This window comes from Glycine soja, chromosome 12 (assembly GCF_004193775.1).
Source record: "Glycine soja cultivar W05 chromosome 12, ASM419377v2, whole genome shotgun sequence".
Lineage (NCBI taxonomy): Eukaryota > Viridiplantae > Streptophyta > Magnoliopsida > Fabales > Fabaceae > Glycine > Glycine soja.
In genome coordinates this window covers 39285078-39298301 of record NC_041013.1, presented here as the reverse complement: position 1 = coordinate 39298301, position 13224 = coordinate 39285078, and the positions used below count along the sequence as shown (strand labels likewise).

At 32.8% G+C, this 13224-nt stretch overlaps 1 protein-coding gene across 1 annotated transcript; it reads left to right on the top strand.

The window, feature by feature from the left end:
- Positions 1-11256: 11256 nt before the first annotated feature.
- LOC114378347 (NDR1/HIN1-like protein 1) lies at positions 11257-12406 on the top strand. Its single transcript, XM_028336925.1, has one exon. The coding sequence runs from the start codon at positions 11430-11432 to the stop codon at positions 12093-12095; it is 666 nt and encodes a 221-aa protein (XP_028192726.1). The 5' UTR covers positions 11257-11429; the 3' UTR covers positions 12096-12406.
- Positions 12407-13224: the final 818 nt, after the last annotated feature.

Genomic DNA, 13224 nt, shown 5'->3' with positions numbered 1-13224 from the left:
AAAAATACTGAAAATAATATAATATTTTTTAATTAAAAATAAAAGTAGGAAACACTCGAATCAAATTCCTTGAAAAGATGACACAGATATATTGGCATAACCACAATTATTAAAGAAAAATTAAATAGTTGTATAATTATTTTGTACGATAAAAAGAGAAATAAGAAAAGGAAAAAAATGTAAATAAATAAATAATATAATGAAAAATAATATTATAAAAACATTATAAAAATCTATGATATATATAGTATAATTCTTTAGCTACTATAAAAATATATATATATATAATTTTTACTTGGGCATTTTTTTTTAACTAACCGATCATACCTTCACTTTTGTCGATGATCAGTTAATTTATGTTTATACGTGTAAGTCACCCTCATGCTTGTGTTTTTCCAGGATGCTTTGTGGAACCTACCTAGCCATACATATTCTATTCTATTAGTACTATTTTCTTCTTCAAAATTACCACTACCTCATGGTTAATATATATAATTGATGCTTATGTCGACGGTTTATATCTATGCGATTTGGTTTAATAAATATGTTGCATTAGGGGAGGCCTGTCTTTGCAAGTATTTCTGAGCATCCAAAGTACAAACTGAAGGCCTTTTCTTGATTGAGTAATTATTTAAGAAATTTATTATGACTCTACATGAGGCAAATTTGCTGTTTCCCTGTCACCTGTATTCTTATTAATAAATTAACACAAAGTAAAAACAGATCATATTCATATAAAATCATAGTGAAGCATTGGTGACGACGAAAGTTGTTCCAAGTTACAGGCTTTGCTGGATGCTAGTGGTAGAGGCTGGTGCCCATGTTTTGGATCGGTTTTGGGTTTGGATAGTATTATAGGATGGATTCATTAACCTGTTAATGTTGACAATTATCAAATGGGATGGTTGTCACTTGTCTCTGTTTACTTCTATTGGCTGAGTACTAATATTTGGCTTGCTGTTAATCTGGACATTGTAGTAAATAGGAATCTTGATTGTTGTAAATTCTATAATAGTGATATTCAGAGCTGGCTGTCCACGACCACTAGATCAGAATCTTTTCACCGATAGACACAAAAACTAGATCATAGACAATGATGCGTGAAATGGAGCAAAAGCTTGCAAAGGTTGATGCACTTTCAGACAAGGTGGAGGGTATTTCTAATCAGTTGGACAAAAGGTATTATGTCCCATCAATCTTGGACATGGCTACAGAGAAGGGCGCCACCATACATGCCATCAAGATCATCTTCAAGATTTGAGGTGTTTGCAACAACATGGCACCTTGTCAGAAATTAATAATGCATTTGATGCGATTTCTTGTAAATTTTGCTTATCTGAAGACTATCTTGTCGATGCTTATTTGGCTGGTTTGCAAGATGAATATGTTAACCCAGTCCGTTTATTCAAGCTAAGAACCATGAGAGGAGCTTGCAGCTTGGCACAAGAAATAAATCTTCGACAACATGATGAGAGGAAAATGGCTACCAAGAACATGAGTTACATGGCTCCTGGAAGCAATAATACAATAGAGAGTACCCAAGATAATCGAAAGTCCATCAAGAACGCAATAGTAGAGAGTGAGTCCCAGCCAAAAGAGAAGTCAGCAGCAGGGACAATAAATAGAATCGTTTTTCCCCCCAAGAATTCATCAAGAACGTTGAAAGCTTTAACTGTAGAAGAAGTCGATCATAGAGCTTGAAATCGTTTTTTTTTTTGTTGTTGTCTTGATAAGTTCACCAACGACTGTAATTTCCCTTAGTGCAGAAGGATGCAATTGTAGCTCATTGAGCTTGATGAAGAAGAAGTTACTATTGTAGAAGAAGCTGAATGTGATAATGAAGATAATCCTAACATTAGCTTGCTTGCAATTGAAGGTGAGGAAGGAACAACCTTTATGTGAATAAAAGGGCATGTGGGATGGAGAACACTTCAAATCCTCATTGAAAATGGCAGCAACCATGATTTATTGGACATTGTTTGACCAAGAGGTTGTGTTTGAAGGAGAATGGGGTTGAATTATCTACACTGGAGTAAGTTGGAATAAAAAGATTGAAGGAGTATGGTATGTGGAAGAGATTGAAGGTGTATGGTATGTCTCATTTAACTTGGATGGGAGGTAATTTGGGACACTACACCTGGGATGGTCAACTTTTGAGGAAGAAAGGGAAGTTATTAATTGGCAATGATGTTGAGTTGAGGCATCAGTTACTAGAATGGATGCATTCTAGCATTCAAGGAGGTCATTCAGGGGTGCAAGCAACATATCAGAGTTCTAGATCCCAATTTTGGTTGGAAAGGATGATTAAAGATGTTCAGGATTTCATTGAACATTGTGATACATGTGCACGATGAAAAGTATGATACAGTTGCTACCCCTAGACTTTTGCACCCTCCTATTCCTACTAGTCAGATTTGGGGAAGTATAACAACTGATTTTATTGAGGGTCCTCACATCCAATTACGAGGATACTATTTGGGTTGTTATTGATCGTATGAGCAAGTATGTCGATTTCGTGGCCCTTTCACAGCCATATACAGTGGCAACACTTGCTCGGCATTTCATGGATCAGATTTACAAACTACGTGGAGCACTAGTTGAGATAATTAGTGATAGGGATTTGTTTTCATGAACAATTTTTGGAAGGAGTTCTTAAGAAGGTTTAATAGGGAATTTCAAATTAGCCAGTTGGTGTTACTGAAGCTTCAGGCCTATAGATAGATTTCTACAACAAGAAGAAGCTCTCAAAAACTTGCTCCTAGGTATTATGGGACTTGTAGAATTCTAGAAAAGGTAGATCTAGTTGCCTACAAGTTACAACTTCCAGAAAACTCTTGAATCCATTAAACATTTCATGTCTCCTTACTCAAGTTATGCTAGGACCCCTCTGTTAAGCACAGGCATCCTCCCATTGATTGGCCAGCCATAATTAGTTTTATGTTTCCTGAAAAGATTCTCAACAAACGTATGGGAAGGAAGAAGAGTTGTATTATCACTAAAATTTTGGTGCAATGGCGAGGTTTACCCGATGAGGAGACTACATGAATTCCTTTAATCAAGTTAGAACAACAATTTCCAATGTTTGAAATGCAAGACCCTTAAGGGTAATGGTCTTCTTTTGGTGGAGGGGTATTGATATGTAAATATAAAAAGAAAAGGATGTCAGATAGTTAGTTTTAGTCAACTACTGTTATTTTATGGTTGTTAGGTAAGTTTGTGGTATTTTAGACAGACTGCAGCGCACATTTCCTTGACCTCTTTGTTTCTCTTCTCTTTTCTTCTATCCTCTTAAATCTGTTTCTTCTCTCTTTTCCTCCTTCTTTCTCTTTTCCACCTTCATTCTACCACACTTTTACCCTCCATTTTATTGTAGGCAATTGGAATCTTTCATCCATAAAGTGATATCATGTGAATGTCATTGCCTTGACTTTATTCCGGTATATAGCTTCCTACATTTTTTTCGTTTCGAATAATTTTGGTTCAATTTTTCTAGTATTGATTCTATAATAGTATCTCAAGGACTTAGTGCATGTTTGGTTTTGCCTTGAAAAATTAATTTTGGATATATTTTTATATATTTGATTTTGGGTCCATAATTAATTCTGAGTTGAAATAACTTTAAGTAATTTTTGTGTTGTATTCAAAATTATGTATTAAATTTTATTTCTAACTTAATTTTATAATAAAACATACATATATAAATCACATCATTTTAAAATTAATTTCATTCAAAATTTTGGAATTGAGATTCCTATCTGGACGAGTCCAAGTGAATATAGTATATGCCTTACCCGTTAGGCTTTGAAGTAACTTTTAAGGTGTAATGTTTGAATGATCGTTATGAGGATTATCATGGAGAGTTTATTGTCTAGGCCTAAGTGTAACCTTGCTCAAATTGTGCTAAATTAATAGGGATCGAGATCTACTCCCAATTCTTTTTCTCTTCATTTCTTTTATTACTAAAGTTTTGAAAAAATAAATGAAATGGATGTGATACACATTAAATGGAGAGTCATTTATTTTATTTTTTTAAAATCATAAGGAGATAATCTTTTTCCGCTAAATTGAGAGGAATATATGGCCCCAGTTTCCAAACTGATGTGGTAGTACTGATTTTGGACAAAGTGAATTACTAGTCATGTTATTGTGGGATCTGACTTCTCTGTTGTCCCTTCTTGTGTTGTCCCCTTAAAAATATACAATTTTGATGATTTTTAAAATTAAATATTAATATAGTTGTCATGAAGTGTTATTTCCATGGAACAGTACAGGAACAGTATGGGAAGGGACAACAGAGAAGCTAAATTCGTTATTGTAGGCGTAAGTAGGATTTGTTTGCAAAACTTGCAAGTTTGGATTTGATTGGCATGTTTGCTGATTAACTTATTTATTTGTATATATATATATATATATATATAAATATAAAGAAGGTAATTTTAATAGTAAAACACATAATTTTTGCTTGTTCATGGTAGCACACAAATCAAGAATTCTACAAGTAATGAAAAAAAAAATAGGCACATGGGCCTTCTGTGAACAGATCTACAAAACATAATGTATTGGTCTACTTGACCACGGACAGATTGGTTTGCAATACCCATTACTACCCCAGAATGGGGGAGGGGCTCACAAGTACCTCGGCCCAGGCCTTGATATAGGTCTTTTATTCGCAGTTTGTACCTCCTTTTTTTAGGCTCTTTCTATTTACACCCGTTTGTTCTAAGCACACCCTGTATCCCTCCTTTCTGCCTCTCAATTACCCATTATATCCTTTTTTTGAAACAAGTGCATTCCTTTTGCTTTTTGAAAATGTCTGAGAATTATATATGTCTATTTTAGAAGTGTATTTCTGAAACTATGATTCATAGTTTCAGAAATATTCTTCTAGAATAAGCATATATTTTTCAATAAAATATCCCTCAAGACATTTTCGTTACTAACAAATCATACTTCAATCGAAGTACTTAAGAGTGGTTGCAGCCTGAATCATTGATGTAGACTTGGATTAGAAAATGAATGAACACACTTAAAGAAAATAAATCATTGTCAAAAGTTTTGCTTTGTAATTAAGGTGTATAATATATGAATTTAGTGATGAACGTACCTTAAAATGTAGTATCACATGAAGGAAAATATAAAATATTATATAATAATGGTGAAAATGTAGTATCATATAATGAATATATGGTAAAATAATTTAAAATAGGGTTTAAAAAATAATAATGATAAGATGAAAATAAGATTTTAGAAATGATTTAAAGAACACTAATGATAAGATGAAAATAAGATTAACAAATATGGATATAAGATAAGTATTTGTCATCTTTTTTTAATTTCTCATCAATAATTTTAATTCTTAAGTGATATTTTCTTAAAAATATATACTTATTTTGGAAGTATATTTTCATAACTATGAATCATAGTTCTATACATATACTTCTGGAATAGATATATGTAATTTAGGAAAAATATTTTTGGAAAGCGAAAGGGGTATACTCCTTAAAAAAAAGGGTATAATAAATAATTAAGAGGCAGAGGAGTAGGAAGTGAACTTAGAAAAAACGGAGTGTAAATAGCAAGAGCTTTTTTCTTTGCAAAGGATTTCAAAATACTCTTTTCCTTTTCTTCTCCTCCATAAACACCTGTTTCCCTGTTTCCCTCTCACTGGCTCACCCCATTGTCTGTCCTTCTCCTTCCTCTTTTCTCAACATTATCTCCCCTCTCCTTTTCGCTGTCATGTCCTTCACTGGTGCTGTTTTCACCAATGAATTTCATCTCTTTTTTCTTCCAAAGATTGCAAATGTACTGAACTAATTTTCCGAATGTATAACTTGTAAACTAAATTTTGAAAATAGTATTTTTGCCAAAAAGAAAAGCACAAAAATGCGGAAGGAGTACAAAGAGAAAAAAAAATGGATATGCAAACCGAAGGAGTCCAAAGAGAAAAGAGAAAAAAATGGATATGCAAACCGAAGGAGTCCAAAGAGAAAAGAGAAAAAAAGGGGATGCTAATAGAATCTTCTCTTGATATAATGGATATGCAAACCGAAGGTTCAAAGAAAATTCTACTGACACTTTTCCACGTTCTTGATATTCCTTCAATTGAAGATAACATGACAAATCTAAAGGAAATTTCCTGGATGCATATCTCAGGAATAAAAACCCACTTATTAAAAAGGCTTTATACTTATTCTATCTCGTAAGGACTAAAATGTCTCATCATGTACTTTCCATGATGTTGCTTTAACCTAATAAAATAATATGTTCAATTATTAATCCTTAATGTTATAAAAACGTTTGGTCTTAAAATTACTTACTTTTAATAATTACATAGCCTAATGTGAATTTTCACAATTTTAAAGATTAAATTCATTGGTGTATATATATATATAATTTCAAAAATTAATTTAACTAATTACTTGAAGCACTACCAATGTTCGAAAGGCTGGTGTTTATGTTCGTGTCACATACGGTGGAAGACCAAGATAGTAAACAAAACATGTTGCATGTGAAACTTCTCAAAGTCCTCCTGAAACTACCAGTAATTAATGCAATGCACCTGCGAGGAAAGCAGAGCTTTCATTGTGAGTTGTGATTTCCAACTTAAAATCATGCATAGTCAAGTTAACGACCAATCGACCATAATATCATCATGAAAATCAAACACAGCGAGAGAGGAAATTAACGAGTCATGGAGAAAGTGACCAGAAATTGGCCATGCATTAGGAGGACATGATTTGCGTACAAAAATTCCAAAAGGCCTACATGTCTACCTTGAAAGATAAGGCAAATCTGGGACTAAGCGGTTCTTTTCCCAAACTTATCCATCACCCACCTTCAACTACCTTCAAATTAAATAATATAACAAATCTAATCCAAGGACTATCTTATGGTTGTCATGGTCCCACGAGTTCGTTTTTCTGTCTACCTCTATCTAATCAAATTTTGTTAGGGACCAAATTAATAATATATTAGAGTTAGAGTATCCACTAATACATCCAATCTCATAAAGCAAAACAGTTTGGGGGTTAACGCTTTCCATTCATCATGTGTTGGAAAAAGGCCCCCCTTTAAGGCTACAATTGCTAGCATCCATTGAAAAGGTTGCACTAGTCTATCTGTATGTTCATATATATCTTCCAATTGGTGCCCTTCCAAATAGCGGTGACATTGGTGTGGACTTGAATGTGACTCGAAATTTCAATGAACATCCATTGATTTGACTCTCCCTCAACCCTTGTTACTTTTATTATTGTTTTCCAATGTGAAGGCAAGAATGGATAGCGAACTAAAGTAAAAAGGGGAGAAAAAAATGGATAGATTGAGGAGCATGTTTTATAACAATTAACAGTCAATGTGAATATGAGATAAACTATACTCCGCATCTCATATCGTATCTTAATTGGTGGAGGAACTTAACCAACGGCTATACTTGCTGATTACACTTATATGGGCAAAGTAATTTGATGAAAGCTCCTCTTAAAGTGGTTTCATAATCTTCTGTAAAGAAAAAAAAAAAAAGTGGTTACGTAATCCTCTCATGTACTACATTTCAAAGATTATGAAAACGAAAAGAAATGGGGAAGTGATTAAATAAGAAATAACTTTATCAAACTTTCTGGCTTCTTCGGAAAAGACACCGTGTTAATGGATGATTAAGGTGTACAATAGGAAAAGACCTTGGACGCATGATTAGACTTTTCACTTACATTTGTGGAAGGACCTCCCAAACGAGTGTCTTGAGTATATACTAATCAGAGAGCACTAATTATTTAACAGGCAAATTAGCATTTTTAATTATGTAAACCTATTGGGGGAATTTTTCACTTTTATGCATCATTATAAAATTGCTCTTTATTTTACTTTCTTTGTTTTATGTATACCTAAGGGGATGAATTAACATTTAACTTTAGAAAAAAATTGTGTATATGTAAAAAGTGCAAATGATTATCTAATTTTTTGTTCTTTATTTTAAAATTGTTTTATGTAAAAATTGTGTATATGTAAAAGATTGCTCTTTATTTTACTTTCTTTGTTCAATTTATTTAAAATTGATTTCTTGATGTACTTTTTTTTTGCAAAAAAATATTTTGTTAATTATAGAACAGGTATGGGAAAAAAATTTCATACTCATCAAGAATAAAGATAATTTTGAGAGAAAGAGGAACCCATATCCGTCCCCGCCCGTGAGATGCCATGTCTAACTAGATAGAAAAAGAAAATGAAAGTAATAAGATGAACCTTCACATAAGAAATCCTTGTGACTATAATGCCCCTACTAACTCTGCTCTGGATCCAATGCTACCTTTTTATAAATTCTTCGTGGGGTGGGGAATGTGTTGGGTGTCTCCCTAGTAAAGAAGTTTCTTAATTTCTTTAACTCCTTTCACGAGGACAACGTACTATAAATTCTCTTCAAGCTAATTAATTTGATTTTGTCTAAATCTAGAGATTCTAGTTCTAGCTAGCCCCATGACAGGTATATCCTCTTTCTTTAAACTTTTCAGTCTTTCTATTATGCTTTTAGTTGATTTTGCAAACTTACCTAACATATTTATATACTAGTATATATGTTTTAAGTCAGGGAAAATTATCAATGTCAAATATGAAGATCATATACGCTAATTCTTTGTGCATATATTCACATATATTCCGGTTGTGCCTTGCTTACTTTGGGATCTATAATGATGATCCTTAACTTAATTTGATTTGACATCTAGATACCTTTAAGCTTTATCCATCCAGTTTAGTTCTGCACGAATTTCTTGATCGAAATAATGTTTTCTTTACAAATTGACACAAGTTTGTGGCGGTAGGTGCAATAGTTAATTCGGTTATGATTTAAATTGGCTTGTAGCTAAATATATATTCAAATGAAAAACAGCGAAAATCCGTAATAGTGATGTCAGTAATTTATGAAATTATGATTGTTGCAAACAACTCAAAATAAATCAGTCAATATTTGTTGATTCTGTTCTGTCGTCTGGTTAAAATTAAGAACCCTGTCTTTCATTTCAAGTTTTAACAGTTCTCTGAAAATTTGTCACGCATCAAGTCCAGTTTCGAAATACATATTGAAATTCTAAAACTGGCTGCAGAAGACAAAGGCTGACTATTAATTACTCAGACATAATGTTCTTCGGAGTGTAAAATTAAAAATTTATATGTAGTTTCTTATCTAATCAGTGTGAAACCCTTTTTGGTACATGCATAATCAATGTGAGAATTCCCTGAAAACTTAGCCAACAATTCATACAGCAATCAATTATACATTGTCTATAACAGGAAACAAAAATCTCAAATGGAAATCGGTAATTTATAAAATAGGTAAATTAAATTAGACCCTCCTAAGTAGTAAGTCCCTACTCATGTACCAAAATCGTAAAGTACTTGGGCATAGCCCATGTGGTCGGGGGTGACTGGTGAGTGTAGGAGTATGCCATAATTGGCATTTCTACGCTATACATTTTTTGAGTTACTAATTAATTATTAGGGGGACCCTCCATTGCCATGCCCAGATTTCTACAGAACCTTATGTTACAGTAAGACCTCCCGAACCTATTATTAGGGAGTGTTAGTGTTTAGATTTTTGAAAGGATCTAAAAGCATGTTTGAGAGAAAAATAAATTTGAAATTATATTTATTTATTTTTTAAAAGAATATTTGAAATTAAAATTTGGTCTGAAAACTCAGTTTCAAAGAAGTAACTATTGAAATATTTTTATAAACTTCAATCAAAATATGTGCTTAATATTGCTAATTACTGATTAGCCAGGCTTCTAAACTCCTGAAGTCCTGACTTACCAATTATACATATGGGGATTTTAATTTTGAAGAGGTAAATCAAGAATGTTTACTTAAAACATTTGACATTAAGTTGATTTTTATCTGATTGTTAAGTTAGAAAACAATCAAGATAACACGCATATGAGACGTGTTAATAGCATAACAGTGTTTGCGGAAATATTCTGGCATTGAGTATTATAAGTACAAAAACCGTAATACATGCACATTGAGTATTATAAGTACAAACTGTATGTAGCAAGTAGAGAATTATTATTATTATTATTATTATTATTATTATTATTATTATTATTATTATTAAAAGCTTATCTTACTAAAGGAAAGAGAGAAGTAAATATAGGACGAAATTCACATATAATAATTTAATAATGTTTATTATTATTCTTTATTCAAAATTAAAATTTCACTTATAATCAAATAATCAATTGAATTTTGATATACCGTCTTTGTTGAAAATAAATCATTAGCTTTTCCCTTAATTTGTTTAGATCTCTCTTTCTATACCTTCACACTTATTATTTTCTTTTACCTAATAATCTCACTTCCATTTTTTCTCTTAATACAACATTAATCACATCTATTATTTTCTCTTATTACCTTTTTTTTCCTTTATCTTTATCTCTTATATCTACCACCATCACATTTTGAGATGAACTTTAATACTAATATTTATAGCTCTTTATAAATATTTTATCAATAGTTTATCATTTTTCTTTTCTTTTTCTCTTAACTGTTGGTGGGTGAAAATAAGCTAGTGACTCATCGAGGGGCTTGTAGCTTAGCCCACAAAAGATCTAACATGCTTATTATAAAGATTAGATTTAATTTTTTAAAAAAGTATTTTTATTTAAAAAAGTCAGACATTAGATTTTAACAAAACTTATTAGATCTAAGAGGTTGATCTATTTATATAATAAATTAATAACATATAATATTATATATAAGTTCATTTAGACTCCTTGATTTGTTTAGACTAATTAGTTTAATTAGACTTCTTTATAAACTCTTATATAGAAAAAAAATTTTAAATAAACTTTTAAGTCAAACCAAACTTTTAAGCAAATTAAATTAAAGCTTAAAAAACCTTATGATAAGTAAATAAATCAGATTTAATAATTATGGTGCAGGATCACATCCACAAAAGTGTGACATGTTTTCACCCCATGGTAATGTTAAATAATAAACATTACCTACATATCTACTATTCTCATCTGCTAAGTAGTACTATTGCAGCATGCACTGCCTCCAACAATCCTTCTTTCTTTTTTTAACATCTCTTACTTTCTTTTCTTAATTAATTTTCTATTCTCTCTTTTTTTTTCTAAAAAAACTTTTTTATCTTTCCCAAATCTTTTCCTTTAAAGACAATTTTATTCAAGACACATTTAGAGATCAAATAAAAACATTTCTCAACAAGAATATAAACCTTGGTGGTTGATTCATCTTGGTATGAAAAATTAGTCCATTGTGGTAGATCCATTTGATATTTGGTTAAATTATTGCTCTGGCTATATAAGGCACACATAATGCAAGAAACATTCTCCTCAGGGTGAATATCCACTACACGCAAAGCAAAACACACCTCCACATTCACCCTTAGTCCTCACTCAACAAACAAATTAGCCATGAGCACCAAGGAGTGCTGCCACCACGACGAGGAGCGGCGTCAGCTCCCCCGCCGCGTATTCGCCGCGATCCTCGGCTTCATCCTCCTCATCCTCCTGGTGATCTTCCTCATCTGGATCATCCTCCGCCCCACCAAACCCCGCTTCATCCTCCAAGACGCCACCGTCTACGCCTTCAACCTCTCCTCCACCGGCGACACCCCTTCCCCCATTACCCCAACCCCCAACACCCTCACCCTCACCATGCAGGTCACCCTCGCCGCCTTCAACCCCAACCACCGCATCGGAGTTTACTACACCAAACTCGACGCCTACGCCGCCTACCGCGGCCAGCAGGTCTCCGTCGCCACCTCCCTCCCCGCCACCTACCAGGGCCACCGCGACACCTCCGTCTGGTCCCCCTACCTCTACGCCACCGCCGTCCCCGTCTCCCCCTTCACGCTCCAGATCCTCCAGCAGGACAAAACCTCCGGAGGAATTCTGGTCAACGTAAAAGTCAACGGAAGAGTCAAGTGGAAGGTCGGAACTTGGGTTTCCGGAATTTACCATATTAATGTCAACTGTCCGGCGTACCTCAGGCTCGCCGGCGACCGGGACGACGCCATCGGATTTGCCGGTCCGGCCGTGAAGTTTCAGCTCTTCCAAACATGCATTGTTGATGTCTAGTTTAGTAATTATATTCTCCATATACCAACAACTGAGAAGTTCTAAAGTCAGAGACAGACTCAAGAAATTTCAGCAATGCATGAAGCCATGAACAGTGATATCTATGTGTAAACCAAGTAGTTTGCTTGCATTGCTATAGTTGTTATAGTTCTTACTTTCTTTCTCTTAATTATTCTCAACCACCCTCTTCATACATAATGCTCTCTTTTTTCTTTTTATGTTTTTAATTTCTTTTTTCGGAAGTATTTTGGATAAAGTCGATATCCTTCAGTTTATATATATGAAAATGTTTTTGTTATTTTTGTTCCTTATCGACCGACTCCTTGCATTTGCATGCTTATTTTAGTTTAATTTTGAACTGTGTGGTTGTTTTCTAAATTCTCACAAAAAGCAATAAAAATTGTCTTTTTAAGTAATTTAATTTAAATGTGTGTTCTTTTTAAATAATGGGTTATGTTTTCGTGGATGGAAGAGGCTTTCATGGAAGATGTAACTGTAAATCCGAAGATGAAAGGGAAAGCCCGGGAGAATAGTTGATATGATAGTTTTTTGGTTGTTGACCTGTTTTGATGATGTGTGCTTCGACGACTAGGTTTAATTTTATCACGCGATTTTAATTTTAAAAATTCTAAATTTCTAACAGAGAAATCTCATCTACTTTTCCTTCCATCAATTTGACAATTTATACTCACAAAATATGACCTTAATAGACGTTAATTTGCACGTCTACCAACGCTAATTATACGTGGATGTTATTCTAAAATTAAATTCATAGTAAAGTTTAAGAATTTTTTTTATTCAATATAAAACTTACCTAACATCTTTTAACTCAAATTCAATACCCAACATTAATTTCTAATTATGAAATAAAATATGTAAATGTTTACCTAAAATCATACCACTACACATACTAAGAATGTGTCACAAATTCTTTGTCTTCTTAAATTCAATTTAAAAAATATTGGTTAAGACATTAATGATACAAAATTACTATTAAAATTTACGTGTAAAAATATATTGAAAATTGTTGTGAGATATATTAATAGTATTGTTAATTTCTTAATTACTAATAGGAGTATTTTAAAGACACTAGTCAATACTAGTATTTTTCTTTCTTTCTTTTTTATCC

Bases quoted from the DNA above. Each gene is read 5' to 3' on its own strand.
- LOC114378347 (XM_028336925.1), top strand. From the start codon at position 11,430: ATGAGCACCAAGGAGTGCTGCCACCACGACGAGGAGCGGCGTCAGCTC.